Source organism: Neolamprologus brichardi, chromosome 20 (genome assembly GCF_056152115.1).
Source record: "Neolamprologus brichardi isolate AB-2024 chromosome 20, ASM5615211v1, whole genome shotgun sequence".
Taxonomy (NCBI): Eukaryota; Metazoa; Chordata; class Actinopteri; order Cichliformes; family Cichlidae; genus Neolamprologus; species Neolamprologus brichardi.
The window spans coordinates 24,968,255-24,986,315 of record NC_142123.1 but is presented as its reverse complement, the minus strand read 5'-3'; the positions used below and the strand labels follow the sequence as shown (position 1 = coordinate 24,986,315).

Here is an 18,061-nt window from a genome sequence, read left to right as displayed (position 1 = left end):
TTCATATTTTATATTATATTGTATTATTGTAGCGCTTTTACTTTACAAGGGCTTTGAGACGACTGTTGTGATGTGGCGCTATGCAAATCCAATTGAATTACACTACATTGGTTTAAATATGTTATTAACGTGCTTATATATAGTTATATATAGTGTTATAATAACTTAATATAAGTGACAGTATTCAACACAGAAAAGTAAAAGGTGAAAAATCATTTGAGGTTTCGCTCGTTTTACTGCTGTTCTCCTATTGGCTCTTCCTTGGAAAAGTCTCAGTCGCCCAGTTCTCTGATTGGCCACAAACCAACCTGCGCGGAAGTTAATTGCCTCACCTGGCCGTAAGCCTCTCACTCCTCTCCCGTCTGTCACTACTAGTCGCGTAGTTTTACTTCCAGGAACAGTGCTGTCGGGGGAGTGAGGTGCACCGCAGCTATGGACTGACAGCAGCGCAGTTTCACCGACCTTTCTCGCGCATTTCTGGTAAGTTATCAGGAAACTGTCCTCTTAAAAGCGAAATGGGCTCGTTTAGGGTGTAATCATGGGTTACAATGGAGGCAACGACGAAATAAAGTTGCGTGAAAGCTCGTAAGTCAACTTTATGAAAATACAGTGCTCATTTAGAGTGGTGCGTGTGTGTAAGTGTGTGCGCTCCATTTGTTCAGAGCAGATTTTACCATCAGGTGTAACATAATGTTTTTGTGTTTGTTTTTTTTACTTAGTTTGTAAGTTTTGACCCTGGAGTGTCATTTTGTGTCTGTGGAGGAGAGTGCAGTAGGAATAGAGAGACGGGTAAGATATTCAGCAAAAGACTAACATCAGTATCAGAAATGCTCCGATATGCATTACTTATCAGTTTTTATGCTCTAAATTTGTTTTTAGAGATAACACAACTGACCATAGTGTTTAGACCCTGGTTATCTGAGTCAGGATTAATGCAAATATTTACTCATAAATGTCACTAACAGTCATTTTAATGGAACAAGTGTGAACATTAAAGACATGTTTCTGTTCATTTAAACAGGCTGTGAGTTGCACAACCCAATGTTAACCATGAATCTTTGTTTATTGTTAATCATTAAACCAGCTCTGGCCGGCTGGCTAACCTTGAATACATACTTAACATTTTTGAGTTTTTCAATAAGGCACTGTGATTTGTTATCAAAAGCTATCAATCATTATCCTGGGTTTTTAATAAGTCTAGCTCACAAACTGTGCAGCTGTTCTCGCATTTAAGGCCTGGAGCTGATCCTCCCTTTTCATATTTTAAAGGTTTCATCCGCTCATGTGTTTGGCTTCATTTAAGAGTTGTGTCGAAGACATGGAAGCAGGCAAAGTGACATTCCTGTCACTATTAAATCCTGACTCAGCTGTGGGTGCAGTGTGCTTTGCCAGTGCTCCAGTTTGAGAGGTGTTGCCTGCTCAGGTTTGGACAAAGGGAGGGACGATAATTAGCTGCTTACTGTGGGAGGCTGGTGTGTGCTTTGTCAACTAGCTTTTGTTTCCAGAAAACATGTGGGAATGTGGGGGTTGATGATCAGGTTTTTCATTTGCTGCCTTTGCTAAGTTTTCATGTCATCAGGTCAAAAGTGCCATGTACAGAACATAGAGCTGATAAGTTCAGTGAACAAAGGAAAAGTCTGTCACTGTCTTTGCATGACTCAAATCTTAAAAGTAATAAGGTGAAAAAGCTGACGGTAAAATTGAAAAATAGTTACATGTCCTCTAAAAATGTATTTCATTTTCTTCAATGTAGTGTTTAATGCTACTTTTAAAAAAACATGCTTTTTAATTAGATGCAAGATTTCAAAACACAAAAGTCATAGAAAATCCCCCACTTGTTACCCAATCTTACTGTTCGGTAATATTTCAAATATTTCACTTGCAGCAATAAAATTATGGTGGCTCTTTATGGGCCCACAGGAAGTGTTAGTTTTTAGCTTTTTAAGTGTTGTTTTTATGAGAATGTTTGATGTACATTGTAATTCTTATTCTGACAGAGTTATGTATTGTTTTTGCTGAATGAGCCCCTGAGTGTCTGAGTTTCTCTCACTTCTCGAACCACATTAATTTACTATTGCACAAATAAACTAAAGCTGTGACACACAGCATGCTGTTTTGGGGGATAATTTGCATGCAGGCGCAGCAGGGTATGAAAAGAAACTTTAATTCTGTTACTCTTGTATTTTTAATAAACATGGCGCTGCTTGTGCTTCCACAAACATACCTGAACTGGCTGCAGCACTATGTGGTAAATAAGTTCTATACCAGGTCGTAAAATAGCTTTTTTAAGTAAAATGATCAATTTGTCTGACCCATTTAGCTTTAGAGTTAATTAGCTAAAAAACTTTTGACGACCATTGTCGACAATTTTTCCTCTAGCCCTAAAAAAACACCTACTTGAAGTTGCCTTTTCTTTATGCTCTCATTAATAATAAACCTGTTGGTTTGGTGGATTTTTTTTTTAATTAATTTTTTTTGCGACTAGCATACTTTCCTCATGCCTGACCTGCCAGTAGTGATACGCAAAAGATAGGGAGCGGAGGCACAAGCATGCAGTAACACAACATATCTGGATTCTTGGAACAAATTTGCCATGATGTGAGGTATACTGTGTGTATTTGCAAGTAAGAGTGTTTGATTGTTATATCATAATGGCTGAAATACTGATTATTAAGGGATCCTGACAGCACTGTCTGCTTGCGATGACGAGTTCATTTTCCTGATTTGTAGAAATATCTTAAAGACCAAACCAGTAATGAATTATAAATACATAAATACACTGTTATAAGTGGCAAAAAGAGGGAAAGCACAATTAAGCACAAGCAAAATTAATTATTAAGTCTGAAGATGCCAAATTTCTGAGATATTTGGCATTTTTGCTAGAAACTGACTCAAATTAAAAAAAAAATAAAAAATGCGACAATGGTCTCCATAAGAGGTCTTTTCTGTTGGCATACAGGTGAGTTTAATTATTAATAAATGAAACATTTAATCCGTTTCCTGTGAAAGACATCACTATGCATGACAGATATGCATAACTGAAAATATTCTCCATTTCACAGCTACTCACCTTTAATGCGTGCCTCGATCCACGTTTTTTTTTTTTTTTTTTTTTTTTAAAGGCGAAAAGTTTTAGCTCAACCATTATTTTATTTAATGACTCAATTAGCATAACTAGATTTGCTTAATATATCATAGTGACCATGACAGCACATTTGAATCATGTTACAAAAATAAGACAGCCATTACATTATGAGGATCATTAAACTATCAGCTGTAATTTATGACCTTAATTTATCACAATAATTGTAAAGATGCTGTTTTGTTTACCAACTAATTCTCTAGCTATATTTAGCCTCAAACTAAGGCTTCATCAGTCAGTGGTCAAAGAAATGAACATTTTCCACTGTGGAGACAGTAGTGACTCACAAATTTCATCTGATTGTAGTTTCATGCTTTTGTCCTTGACATTTCAGATTTTTCCTGAGACAGACTTTCAGTGAGATTTACACAAACGAAACAGGTGCGCGAAGAGCATGTGATGCCCTCATCTTCCTTCATGTGCAATGCCAAAGAGTGACACGTGGCCAGGTGGTGTTCCCGTAGCAACATGGACAGCGCAGGAAGCTCGGACAGTGTAATCAGCACGAACTCTGGCTATGTGAGTGCCGCTGTAGCGCTTTATCTCAGTCGTCTGTATCACTGACTCTCTCGTACAGAACGAACACAAACGCTTCTGTCCTCGACTGGAAGAGAATAAAGAAATAATTGAGATTTGTGAAGTCTGAGAGATGAGAGGAACTGAATTTGTAATTGGTGAAGGGTTCTCATGTTTAGTCAGTGAGGAGCTTTCAAAGGGTTTCAGCACATGTTTTCATAAATGAAGTATAAACAATCTGAAGCCCTCAGACACCAGCAGCCACCTGAAATATATTTTTTTCCAACAGGCTAATATAGAATAAGAGAAAACTAGGAGATGGATGGGAGTTGTTCCTTTGGATCTGTTTGACCTACTGCATATTTAACACACAGACTACCAGCTGGGTTCCCTGGGGGACCCCAAGAATTATTTACTGTAAGAAAAAAATCACAATAGCAAACGTTATTTCTTCTTGGAGTATTATTAGATATGGTAAAAAATGGCAAAGTTGCAATTAATTTGCATACTTTGTACCTAATCTTACAGATTTAATCTACATTATTCCTTAAAAGCTTATTTATCATCCTTTGGTTCTGGTGCCAGTGAGTTTAATCATTATTTGGGCTGAATTTATATGATGAAACCAATTCAGTTTCATTTTGACTTCAATATAAAATAACTGAAATAAACACGCAAAAATCAATCAGTATCCCTGAAATGTAATCTGTCCAGTTTGCTCTGGGTCTGCCCTAAGGCCTCCTCCCTGTAGGAGATGCCTTGTCTAGGAGGTATCCTGGTCAAAGGCCAAACCACCTCAACTGGCTTCTTTTGAGGAAAAGGAGTAGTTGTACTCAATGACCCTCCCAGATAAGCTCCCAACTCTATCTCTACAGGTGAGCATAGACACCCTTTGGAAGAGACTAGTGAGTCACTATACAAAATTTCCCCCTTTTCTTGCTGAGAACCACGGCCTTAGACTCGTAGGTCCTAATTCTCATTCGTCATGTTTCACACTCAGTTGTAAACCACTCCAGTATGAGCTGGAGGCCGCCGGCTGATGTAGCCAAGAGAACCACATCGTCTGCAAAAAGCAGAAATGAGAACTTGAGACTACAGAATTCAACACCCTCTACCCCTTGACTGTCCTTAGAAATCTTTGACAAAGGACAGCCCTGATGGTGTCCAGCACCCACCAGGAACAAGTCTGACTTTTTGCTGCCAATGCAAATTAAGCTGTCACTAGAAACAAGTGAAACTAATGAAGCTAAACACATAATACAGGCAGTTATCACACCTAGTTTGCTTCATGCTATGCTCTGGGCATGCTGGTATGTGACTGGAGGAGTTTCTTCCTGCTTGTCTTTGTTTCGGGATTTTCCAGCTGAATGCTGGACATCAGCAGGTGGAGTTTTTCACGCTATGAGAAGGGTCATTGCTGCTGAGACTGGAGCTTGCAATATAGCTTTTGATTTGTGGCGTGATCAGAGCACAACTCAGCTGTTTCAGGTAGATCTCGTGACGCTCTCATTTCTGATAACGTCCAGTCTGGGAAGTTCCCTATCCTGCTAATAAATGCAGTAGTGGAGTCTTTCTTCTTCTAACATGACTGACAGACTCCTCCCTCCCACCCCACACACCAGCACTGTGTGGTAATTTAAATTAGAGCCTATGAAAAACTGAATAAGATGTTATATTTATTAAAACTGTACGGGGAGAATTGGGTATTTTTAAAAAAGCGTTAAGAAATGCAAAACAGTCGTGTGATAATATGAGAATCAAATTGACAAAGTCGTGAAAAATACACATGATAGGAAAAAATATATAATTTCATTTTTTGTGCAGAGTGAAGACAGCATGGACCACTTATCTGCAGAGGAGAGGGCATGTCTCACGTATCTGGAAGAAACAATCGAAGCGCTGGAGACGCAGGAGGACAGCGGCGTATCGAATGATGAATCGCATCATGAGAGTCTAACAGAAAAAGCAGATCAGATGAGAGTAAATGGTATGCGATGTGCTGTTGTGTATATTTTCTTGTGTACCTTTATTTGCTTCGCAGATGCACAGTTTGTGCTGCAACACTAACTGTTGTAATTGTGCTTTTCTTAATTAGACATTTCCACTTTGATGCCTAATGGCTCCAAACGCGACCAGAAATCATTTCTAAGTGATGAAGTGCCCACAGCACCACCTGCATCCACAACATTAGCCACAGAAGGAAAAACTCTGCTAAATCAAATCTCTGAACCACAAGACAGTCCTCTAATCCCTGACTCTTCTACTGATACCAGAATCCACTCATCAGCTATGCAGACTGAGATGTCAAGCTTAGCCACAAATGAAGATGCTGATCCTGAGAGTGTCAAAAGTACAATTGTTTGTCCAGGGCCATCTACTGACACCTCTGAGACTGATCTGAGTGTAATTCCACCTCCCTTAAACTTTAGGGATGAACCTGACTCTCCTTCACAGCCTGTGAAAGTAAAAGACCTTACTCCATCTGTGGGAATATCCAGGAAAAAGCCGGGAATAAGCTTTGATTTGGAGCAGATTCGTCAGAGGGCTTCTGTCAAGAAAAATTTGACAAGCCCTGTGACCAAGGTGCCTCAAATCAAACCTCAGCCTGAGTCTCTCAGTCTGCTCACAAGTTCACAAATTGTTGCTCCAGCGTCTCCTGAAAGTGCAGAGCCCAAAAGTCCACCTGTTGTGGCCCCAAAGCCTAAAAAGCTTCCCCCCAACATTATTCTGAAATCTCACAAGATGACTAACTCTGATGGAAACTCAGCGCATCCAGTGCTCAACAGCAGTGAACAGCGGCCATTCTTGGATCCTCACAAAGTTCGCATGGAGGCTCTCAGAAAGCTCGGCCTGCTTAAAAGCAGTGAGGAAGAATCAATCCCAAACCAGAGCTCTAAACTTCCTCCCAAAACCAGAGTGTCTTGGTCAGCTTCATCTTCTTCTTCTCCTCCAATCAGCCCTGCAGCTCCAAATGAACCACCATCATCGCAGTCTTATAACCTTCCCTCTGCCTCTGTTACTGTCCAGCCTTTGAACCCTGGTGCTCTATTACCATCAAACACTTCTACTGCTCTTACAGTTCTGGATCCTGATATTCTCCCAGCACCTGCTGATTTCAGTGACCGCACTGAGCTTTCTCCTTCAGAAAATCAACCATCTGCTGTCAAAGATGCCACTTCTCTTACCTATTCTGGCCTGGTCAAGCAGCTGACACCGCCAAAGGTCAAATCAGCCAGCCTCGGGCGCACTGAGGTGGGTATAAGCAGATATACAGCAGGTCAAGACTACAGTGAAGCCAGTCAGGGCACCAGCATTAATCAGAACCTCAACAAGCTGCGTAACCATCGACCACGCCCCGCCTCTCTTGGGAGTAGGAAGGAGTTCTCAAGTGCTCAAGGAGAGGATTTGGAGGCAGAGCCTTCCATTACTAAAGAGCCAGCCTCACAGAAGGCCTTGCCTGCCCACACTGCCTTGCATCACTCCAGAGACGCTCAGAAACTGCCTCGGTCACAAGGTATCAGCGTGCTGATCTGCCCTCGTTCAGAAAATGAAGAGGACCGCCGTGGGGCCCTGAAGAAGCTCGGACTGCTAAGAGATTAAATATGCAACTCATTTATCTGTCAGACTACTTTAAGATGATGTATGTTAAGAAACATGCCAGAGTTTTCTACGTGATTAATATGGACAGTTTAAAAAAAATAGAAAAAAGAAGCTTTCAGGAAGCAGCTTAACCACATATTTATGCATTTTTTTTTATTTTACTGCATTGACAAAAGTTGGAATTGAATGACTGTCAAGGACATTATTGAATGTACTTTTTACCTATATTGTACAACCTTATTTCCAATGTTTTTTCCCCACAGAACCAGCAGTCAAGGATATTTTTAATATTCATTAACTGTCACTGTAATATATGTACTTTTGTAAAGTAAATGATGTTGCTTTTATGAGACAATAGCGAGTTATTTAGTCATTTCAGTTTATTTTGTGAAGTGTAAGTAGAAACCTTCTTAATGTCCCTCGCTGTGTGCTTTCATAGGGTCTCTTTGTACTTCTCCTTTTAGGTACTTCCATGTGTTGCTGTTGTGTTATGTAATTTGATTTTCACTTCCTACAGTCTGTTAGACTTTTTGTCTGGTTTTGTTTCCTTTTACCAAGCGCTGGCTAGTACTCAGATTTTTGCATTTACTGTGAACTGCACTGAACCTATTTGCTTTGTAGAGTTTGTATCATAACTAGAAGATTTTGTTTTTCTTTTTAAATCAATGGATATGGGGAAGGGATGTTCGGGAACATACCTTACCGTAACTCAAAGCACATAGTCGGTGACCACTGGGTGAGAAGGATCTAAAATGTTTTTTTGCATGGCTGAATAATGATGCATAAGCTTGTTACATAGCAGCTACATGTCTGGAGCTAATGGGTCGACAAGTTGCAGGCATTTATTGCATCTTTTATTTAAACCATAAACTGACTGTTTTCTGAATGTCATTGTTTTGACTCCTTTTGGTCATTTTTTTAAAACGCAGATGCGTCTGTCATATCGAATCGAAACTTGAGGCACCAGTTTTGTGGCTCAGCCTCAGCAACTTTATCTGATGTGATGGTGATTGAACTAGTACAACCTGTTTTTCACCTCGCGGTTCAGCCTTCACGGAACATCTTTGCTGCTCATGATGGCTCATTTACGAGCCGACGGTTTGTCTGAAAAACATTTTATTGCCGCTGCAGGCTTTTTAGACAAATAGAATTGCTCTTTCCTGTAATTTGCCGGTGAGGTCACCTACTTCTGTGAACGCAGGCTCAATTTGAAAAAGTGTTTTATCTGAGCAGCTGTTTACAGCAGGGTGCAGAACTACAGAGCTAACAAAGAACAAACCAGGGACTGGATCAACACATTTGGCTATTTTTGGAACTAAACTTTCCAGACAGTGCTGATGGAAAAAATGAGCAAAATTAAAATTTTCTTGGCGTGTCCAGGCGGATAACAATGACTCCTCTTTAATTGTCCAATTAGAAATTAGCAAGGTAAAGGTGCGCTGTCTCTGCATGGCTGGATCAGTGCCAATGGTACTGTGTCATTGTTGTAATTCTTTGAGCCCTGCCCTTGATACCAGCCCTTAACTCTGATCCTGATAACGCCTAGGACAGCTTTGCAGCATGATTTTTATTTATTTTTTTTAAAGTCCAGCCTCTAGTTTGCATTTTCTACACTCAGAATATTTCCATGCTTTTTTGTTTAAAGTCTAAAAATATTTTTATAAGATCTCGATCTCCCAGTCGCAATTTTTAATATGAGCCGAGTGGAAATTTGAATATTGTTTTTAATATTTTACATCAAGAGATGAAGCACATTTGTTTAATTCAGAGTTGAATAGTACTCACTGTTTTGTTCCAGACACCAAGAAGCTAGTATGTAAAGTATCAGTGGTTTATTTTTGTTTAGCTCAAAGTGAACATCCTCATTCCCTATAAACCCAAGAGAAGAGAAAGCAGCTACAGTGGGTGCCGTCAGACTGACACAGGCGGCTTTGTGCTGCACTGCGGCGTGTTGGTATGTGAGCTATTTTTCCTTTCCACCTGAGTGCAGCAGACCTGACTGACAAGGACTCAATGACAGCAACTGTCAGCTTTCACAGTTGTTCTCCTAGGATCCTGAAACAGCCACTATGAGAAACATACCATAAAATTCTGCCTACAGAGAAAATGAAAACTTTTAGTGATTGGTATGAAATGTGACAGAGGTGAACAAGAGTCTACAGAGCGAACACCTGTCCATCATACTACAGCAGTAATGTTCAAACTGTGGGGCACAGGAGAGTCGAAGGGGGCAGCGATACGTTTGGCTTGTTTATTAGCACTTGCATGTGACACACAGCTCTACCAAACTTCAGAATGTACAAGATTTCAGTTACCTATCACGATGTCCATGTGTGCTCTTAAAAAAAATACCCACATAACAACTGGCTTGAGTATTGCACATTTTTATGTTTTCTTCAGTGTAAAAACAATCCTGTGATATTTTTCTGAACATTCATGGGTGCACTGCAGTCAGGGACAATGTATTCTTTCAGTTTATATCAAATTATGCAAAGCATAGTTCTAAAATTTGGATGCAAAAAATTTAAAAAAAGAATGATAATTATCCAAAATTTTCAATATACAATTTTAGAGTGTGTTTATATCACTGTAACACTGAGACAATCTTTGTTTTCTGAAATCCTGGAGGACGTTTTAGCTGTCAGAGCAGGAGGAGCACAAGTTTGGTAGTGATTGTTGGATCCACTAAAGAGAGGATCTACTAGTGTGTGTACATGTGTGTACGCATACTAGGACATTTAATAAAACTGACTCTTCATTAATCATATTTATTCCTTCTGCTCTGACGAGTCAAAACCTCACGTTTGTATTACTTTCTCACTTTGAAACCTGCCGCCACTAGAGTGCAGTCTAGATTCATATGTGGGTAGAACCGCACCGCTTACGCTGTTATGTTGGGCCATATGTTGCTGTTGCACATTTGAATTTGTGCACAGATGCGATTGATGTTTTTTTCTCCTTTTATTTCTCAAATAAACTGCACACAGAAAAAGTGCTTAATTAAATATTTCGATTTAAAAAATATGGAGTAAAGTGAAAACAGATCAGTTTCTCTGTGTACCATTCACTTTTGTAATAACGGGTGTCTTTTGTTTATTTGCTTTTTATATGTATCCTTGAAAAGACCCCTAACTGCATTTATGGATGAGATTAGACTATCCCACCAGATAATCTGACATTATGGCACATCAGTGAGGATTAAAATGCATTTGCTGTAGGCCTAGACCAGGACAAAGTAAGTCTGCATCAAAGGGGGTTTCACTACCAAAAATGTGAACCTGAAAGTTCAAGTTTTAGTTTCAAGCTTAGTCATTAAAAGTGTGTGTGTGTGTTTGTGTACGTATGTGGGAGGAGGATTCAGTTAACCAATTAACTGAGCTATTCAATCTCACTAAACATGCTTTTCTGTGGAAAATTGGACCTGTTGCATCTTAGATGTTTTGTCTTTCTTCGTGGTAACATGTGCGGTGGTTAGCGATGTCTCTACCATTGCTTCTCGGTTTAGATTGCTTAGGCGCCTGAGGTCTTCTTGTGTAGAGCTGCCTGTTCCCTCTGTGCCTCATTTGATTGCTTTGACTGATTATTTGGCCATAAATATGGATGTGGTTAGATAAGAAAAAGGATGGACTTTCTTTATAAACCTTATTTTCTTTAAGGGGAACAAAAACACTTTGGAGGCAACTGTAACCATGGGTTTTATCTTTACAACAACATCCCGTTATCTTTTCTTCTAGACAAAATGATTCATTTGAAATGATTCATGTCAGAGTATTAGCAAATAGTGGGAGAAATGAATGGGGGTGATTTGCGGGAAGTTTTTACTCATCAACATTTCAGCCTTAAACAGTTTAAAGGGGAATTGAAGTTTGATATTTTACCAGTTATACGTGGAGTAAAATCTCAAAGGTTTAGTTATATTTTATATTTTATGATGCATAGATGAGCTAAATATCCACAAAGCTCCTTGTAGACACTCCCTGGTGTCAGTGGTTGGAGCAGGTAGGCGTAGCTGTTGCACTATCTGGCTAGACAGTGAGCTCATGGGACTTCCCCACCACCCTGGACCTGTTCTGTACTTACCTTCTTGCATAGTGTCTGAAAGTTGTGGCCAAAATCCTCATCCCTTTCTCAGTATATGAGCAGACTATTGAGGATTAGTGAAGACAAAGTGGCAAAGAGCCACTGCTGAGCGTGCTTGGGTTTAAGCATGCCCAGCCCAGTTCTGTGTCATCAAAAGAGTTTACTTAAAATTCATGGTTATTATGGCTCCTCTGTTTGGGTGTGTGTGCTTTCAGATAGCCACTAAGCACAGTAATACAATTCAGTTGTATAATGATGGCTGATACTTTGAAAGATGCAGGCATAGAAAGGATTACATTTAGGACCATAACAGGACCAAATCTTCCACTCTGTCTCATTTGATCACGATGAGTCCACTTGATTATAGGTATTCACAGACACTCAGACGCAGGAGATACAGAACGAGCACCCTCTTGCACCCTCATGCAGCTAACAAGCTGTTTGTATCTTGTTTACCTCCCTGCTGCAACAACAATAAGACTCGGGTAATATCACTAGGACTCTCACTTGAAAGGTAACCAAGCCTTCATGACTCGGGGCCTGACAGCAAGGTGATGATAACTCTCATTAGTAGCTCATTTTCTGTGGTGTGTTGTTACAAAAGCAACATAGCTTCACCGATTACTCTTCTTCGAGGAGACGTGGTATTCGATAGGGACGAATAAGTCTTTCGGCTGGTCAGGGTGACTATGTGAAATCTGTGTTTGTTCTGACTCGATAAGTGTATTTCCTTCTTCACTCTCCCTCTCTTGCTCCCTGTTTTTGCCAGTGACTGAGGCTGTGGTCAGGAGGCATTCCTGGGGCAAGCCCACAGCATTCGCTGGGATGCCTGTACTAAAGTGTGGAACTCAGCAAGCCACTCGGCTCCCCTGTGGTGCTGGCATGGTGAGTACCAAGGCATCCTGCTGGGCCTGTGGTAGTGTTGGTAACCTAGCATAAGAAGGGGGTAAAAAAAAAATGAACAAAGCGGAAAAAGTTCTGCGCTCCAAGCTGTGACATATTCACACGTAATTCTTTAAGACAATTGGGAGCACAAATGTCGAACTGGAAGAAAGTAAATGAGGTGATGTGCCCCTGTGTATGACCATCTGGAAGAACACATTAGGCTCTCTGCAGGGCCTCTAACTCCACAGTTCATTAGCATGCAGTATAGTAAAGGGGTGGCCCACAGTTGCCTCCCAACATGCATCCATGTCGCATTTATCTTACAGAAACAGCTGTTGGAATATTGTCTGACTTTGATATTTTGGAGCCAAAATGTAGGTTTTACCAACACTGTCTTAAAACAACTGGTTGCTGCACATTTTTTGCCCTCTAATTTCTGAGAAGTGGATATTTTGGAGTTGCAAGGTGAGAACAGCTCGAACAGCTGTTGTTAAATTGTGTTGATGTGGTGTATCTCCGACAATCATGCATTTTTCATATAGTGCCAAACGGCAACTTGCCTCAGATCTTTCAAAGGACATTACGAAAAGATATTGCCTTCAGATTTAAAAAAAAAAATTCAAGGGGGAAAATGGTGCTGCTCATTCACTGCAGAACAAGTCGGAGCAAGTTGTGGTCAGCCGCTCTGCAGCAAATCTCTTGAACATGTTGCATAAAGACCGTCTCAGTCTTGGTGAAACACAGCTCAATTGGTCTCATTATCTATGAAAGATCCTTACAGATCTCTTGACACCTTCTTCTTCTTCACCTTCTCCACTCTCCCACTTTTCTTTACCCAGTATGAAGCCAAAGTCCTTTTTGTGACAAGAATCATAAATTAAACATGGCCTGGGTTTCCCTTGTGTGTCTGTTGTTGTAAAAATAGCTCGGTCTGGTGCTGAGTGTAGTGCCTGTGCACAAACCTCTGTCTTTAATGAAGTGTTGCCATGAAAAGTGTACTGATCCACCAGTGTGACTTGTGCATGGGCTCCGTGGCAACCATGTGCTGACTTTCTCAAACTCCCTGTGTGACTCTGAGCTCATTTGGTTATACAAGTGCTCACAATTACCCAGAGATTTGGACACGGGGACATGGGATATTTCCATATCCCTGACGGATGTTATTTTAATTACACTGAACTGCTTGACTTTGAGCTGTGGATTTACATGTTTTTTCTTCTTCTGTGGATGCAAAGAGGGATCCTCGGAAGGTTATTCTGTTGCACTGAATCTCTTAGTTATTGAGGCCCCTAGTCTCTGGTGAAATGTGGGGTTGCATGGAAATCCACACTAAAAGACATTGTTTGTGAAATTTCTTGTCTCTGAATCCAAAATAATGAATATTTCACCGGTAATTTTTAAAATAGAGATAGAGATAGACACATATAATACACAGTATAATGAGTAATAATCCTCTCTCCTCCTTTCTGCCCTCAACCCCATCATAATGTGTGTGTCTGCATCATCTGAAGAAAGCAGCGTTGTTATCTGCAATCAGCCTCATTGTGATGCCCTAATTATATTTGATTGAGAAAAAAAAAATTACACATGGGAGCAGGCGCGATGATTACAGTGTTGGATCTGCTCGCACGGCGAAATGCAAACATAAATGCATCGACACAGCTGGTTAATTTACGTGATAATGCAGAGGGAGGTAGCAGGTGTGGGGATACAGATGTGTTTCCTTCGCTGCACACTTCCTGGAAACAAATGCTTCATATGTCATTGCTGGTGAAATGTGGCACAGTAGCTCAGTGGGTTGTGATAGCGATGATACGAAAAAGGCCTGTTCTGATTCATGTAACTCCTCAAGCCTCATTTCTCTTCAGGTCTTGGGGGTAATGGTGTGCACAGAGTGACTCGTGAGCTGCAGAAATGGCTGATGGCTGTTCATCTTCAACCCCCGAATTTAACTTCAAAAGTTTTAACACGCTGAAGCTGTCTCATCTTTATTTGGTTCAAGGAAATGCTGCCTTCTAATGTTTTTCCCTCTAACACATGCTTCACAAATACCTCAGTGAATCTCAGTATTACTGATTTCTGTCACTAGACAGGGCTTGCTTATTCAAAGCCAGGAGGGGGAAAAATCTCTGAGAGAAATGTGGCAGTTGAGCTAATCTCCTGCAGGAAAAGACAAACTGGTAATGTGGTGTTGGTTAAGGTTTTGGAACCAGATGACTCGAGATATAATTTCTATCCTGTTTTTCCCCAATATACCAGATGATTTTCATAAAGCTTTCACCAATTTTCCTGTAAACAAATACCAATTGTAAGTTATCATACCTGAGGAACTGTTTCATCTCGAACTGTATTTTTAACAGCTGGTGTAGCTTAAACGTTCAACATAATCATCTAGCGGTTTTATTAAAGTAAACTCTTATGAGATTCACAGCTTCACTCGGAAGTTCTTCAAACAGGTCCAGCTCGAGCTTAAAATAGGACATGAAATTGCTTAAGGCCCTCAATTGACCTTGGAATAAGGATGTTACTCAAGAAAGTCAATTGAAACTTGAAAAAAAAACATATTCACTTTCCAATTTTCAAAGAAGTTTTGCAATTTTGTCTGTGATGTGAACTTTGAACTCAATTCAGTGCAGAGATGGAATAAAGAATATCAAATAATTTTGTTAAGAGTGTTGTAGAATATTCCGTGTTTTAGCCTCGATTGGACTATTTCTAAATGCCGACAAGTGCTCTCGGTAAAATCGTTAAACGACAACTATAATCTTTTATCAGCACAGCAGACGAGATCACGTTGATGCCGCACACATGATCCGTAAATAGGCGTTTATTGGTTTGTTTGAGGGACTAGATGGGCTGTACAGTCTGCTGGATGAGAACAAAAATGCAATCTCCGGGCTATTACTTTTTCCATCGGAGTCTTTTATAAATCCATCCGCCCTCTTGTCCCCCTTTAAGGCGATGATTTTACCACGCTGCCGTGACGGCAACTTTCTTTCTTTTTCCCCCTTTTTTGCGCAGGTGGCATCAGCCAGGTGACCTGTGAGCCCCACTCTCAGTGCACACGGCAACACTTGTCCACCTTGAGCTCAGCCAACACCTGTGTGTAAATTCCTGCACAACAAAAAAAAAAGGAACGAAGCACTGAGAGCCAGTCAGGAAAGAGAAGGAGCAGCAAGAGGAGTCCGGAGCGCAGCACGGACGCTCCTTATTCTCTCCTCCCCCTTCAGACCCCGCCACTGCACTCCATCTCTCCATTTCTCCTTCTTTCCCCCTCTCTCTCCCTCTCCCTCTCTCTCTCTCACCCTTTCTTAAATTGACATCGGTCTGGCTCGAAACATGATAACAGAAAAGCCTTCCTCCGCTCCGCGTTGTCGGGCTGTCCTCAACCCCGATCACTTGAAACTCAAATGAGCAGGCGTTAAAAGGGGAAAAAAGGATCGCATAGTGTCCTGTCAGGGGGTGCTCACAGGGAATAACAAGAGACCTTTATAGCACACGCACACACACCCTCGTATGTGTTCTTGCGCATCGTAGATCTTAGAAAGTGCTTGTGTTAAACTACAGTGAAAGTTAACATGTATATGCACGCTTTGATACGCGCGAGCCTTGGATTTGTAGGTTTCTGCCTGGTCGCCTTTGTCCAACAGTCAGCTTCAGGAAGTAAAACCACTCAAGGTAAGTTTTTTGTGCCTTCTTTTCACCTCGAAATACCTCCTATTTTGAGTGAATTGGTTGAATGTCGGGGTAGCTAATTAATAGATTTATTGCATGCCTTTGGAAAGATCCAAACGTGTGCCTAAATAAATGCGTGTTAAAACAAAGTTTAAAGTAGAATACTTTGAAATTTAATGAGCAGAAGTGAAGTTTTTCTTTCTTTTTTTGCAGACTTTGATCCATCTATTATTCTCTGTTTGATTCAAGCAGATGCCGTCTGTTGATTCAGCGGCTTATTTTGCAATCATTTGACTGCTTTTCTCTTGTGTCAGTGTGCTCAGTTGCATATATTTGCGTAGACCTGCCAAGACAAATAGTGGAAACATAATAAGGCTTAAATTAAGTTTCGCTGAACGCTCGCTGTTGTCAGAAAAACAGTTGCCTTTGATCTTCAAACAGCATTAGCAGTTATGTTTCATTTCTAATCTTGCAGGTAGTTGTGGTGAGGCTACTGGGAGGTATTTGTCACAGTCCAGACAAGTATTTGACACTGGCCTGTAACACACACACACACACACATGGAGGAGTCTCTGTCAGACACTGCAGCTACAGTGTTGTCCTGCCCAGCCGGCTGCCCTCTTGCTCTCTTTTCTTGTGAGAATTTATTCACAGCAGACAGGAACAGTCTGAATCAAAAAGTCTGGCACCTTGCAGGAACAAGGCAGACATGGTGTTATACACTAAATTTCTGATCCACTCAGCCTTCTCCTCAAGGTTTTCATCACCTAATTTTCCCACAATACAAATGCCAAGCCAGAGCTGCCAGAAGTATTTGCATGCAAAGACACATCATGGTTTCTGTGTGAGTGTTGATTGTGGTCGGTGATGTTTTGCACTCACAAAAAGACATCTCTCGGGCGGTCGACAAGGCAAAAAGAGAAAGGGGGTGGGTGACTATTTTGCATCCTGGGTGGTCTGCCCCCACTTGTGGGAAAACTCAATATTTACATTTTGCAATTAGAACTACTTTTTTCTCACTTTATTTTCCACAACATCGATTACACACTTCCTTGTGCTGTGGAATGCTGCTGTATGAGAGCTGGTCTGTAATGGCATGCACCTGTTTGTTGGTCATCGAGTGAAATGCAGTGACCACTTGATGGGTTTCTCCTCCAGTTCCTGTTTATCAGTGCAGCTCTGCAGTGACATATTATTTGCGTTTAGCTCTGTCGCTATTTGTGAGCATTTTTTTTGTGCTGAAGTGAAAATAAATATTGTGTTTGGTGTTGGTGGCAACTCTGTGGCACTGTTCAGTCTGCAAGCCGGGAACAATTTTGAAAAATGAAGAAATTTAGATGAACAATGACTGGGGGAGGGAAAAAAAAGAGCATAATTTGTCAGTTCAATATTTATTCAAGACAGATGTTGTCTTTCATCAGTGTCAGTCTAATCATGGCACTGTGTTTTAGGCATCAGGGGGAAAAAGTGAAAGGGAAGATTTGAGGATGTGGTGGAGAGAATGACAACGAAGGGGGAAAAATGAGACTGGGGGAAACGGGAGAGATTAAATGTGCAGAGAGAAGACGGGGAGAGAGGAGGTTTCTTAGTGAGCGAGCAGCAACAAGCGAGAAAAAGAGAACGAAAAGTGGGGAGCCATAGACGTCATGGCAAATCACTTTCCCTTGAACAGAGTCAGGAGCTCTTTGCTAATGCAGCGGCACCAAGGCAACGGTTGGTGTGGGGCTGACATGCTGCTGTTGCTGGCTGTGTTGGTGTAACCTCTGCTCCGGTGCCTGGGGGTCTAAAGACGCAGGGCTGCCCAAGCAGGGAGGAAGGCCACATGCAGGCCCTGACACACTGTGGGAACCGAACAGCCTTGGCAATATGAGGCCCAAGTCATGGGGTGGCTTACCTAGAGGTGCTGCCTGAGTCTACACGTCGAGCAAGATGGAAGGGTAGCAGAAATCCCCCAGCTCGCTCGCTTGCCCCTTTCCTTTTTCACACAACTCTTGCTTTGTTTGCTTTGTCCTCGCTTCCTTTCCTTTGCACTTAATGAAGTGGCTGTGCTTTTTCTCTGTCACCCAGAAGCAACGACTGCATTACACTGACCATATCAGAAAGCTCCCCGTCAGCCAGTGTGCTAATTATATTTTTGCAACAACAAAAAAAAAAAAAGATGTG

General features: G+C 41.1%; 2 protein-coding genes across 3 annotated transcripts in view; both read left to right on the top strand.

Moving 5' to 3' along the window:
- Window positions 1-342: 342 nt before the first annotated feature.
- On the top strand, window positions 343-8,197 carry LOC102796961 (specifically androgen-regulated gene protein). The gene is made up of 4 exons (XM_006794258.3): window positions 343-480; window positions 3,477-3,661; window positions 5,483-5,645; window positions 5,754-8,197. Exons 2-4 carry the CDS (start codon window positions 3,611-3,613, stop codon window positions 7,256-7,258), a joined length of 1,719 nt encoding a protein of 572 aa, XP_006794321.2. The 5' UTR covers window positions 343-480; window positions 3,477-3,610; the 3' UTR covers window positions 7,259-8,197.
- A 7,204-nt stretch (window positions 8,198-15,401) lies between these two features.
- scube3 (signal peptide, CUB domain, EGF-like 3) overlaps window positions 15,402-18,061 on the top strand; it is a 75,587-nt gene continuing 72,927 nt past the window's right edge. Inside the window, exon 1 of one of the 2 annotated variants that reach the window (XM_006794259.3) lies at window positions 15,402-15,901. In XM_006794259.3, the coding sequence (XP_006794322.2) occupies window positions 15,802-15,901 (100 nt within the window). In that variant the 5' untranslated portion in view covers window positions 15,402-15,801. The remainder of the gene's footprint in view (window positions 15,902-18,061) is intronic. The other variant, XM_006794260.3, reaches the window with a different exon arrangement.

Bases quoted from the DNA above. Each gene is read 5' to 3' on its own strand.
- LOC102796961 (XM_006794258.3), top strand. From the start codon at position 3,611: ATGGACAGCGCAGGAAGCTCGGACAGTGTAATCAGCACGAACTCTGGC. The intron at 3,662-5,482 runs GTGAGTGCCGCT...TTTTTTGTGCAG, and splicing joins TCAGCACGAACTCTGGCTAT to AGTGAAGACAGCATGGACCA. The intron at 5,646-5,753 runs GTATGCGATGTG...TTTCTTAATTAG, and splicing joins AGATCAGATGAGAGTAAATG to ACATTTCCACTTTGATGCCT.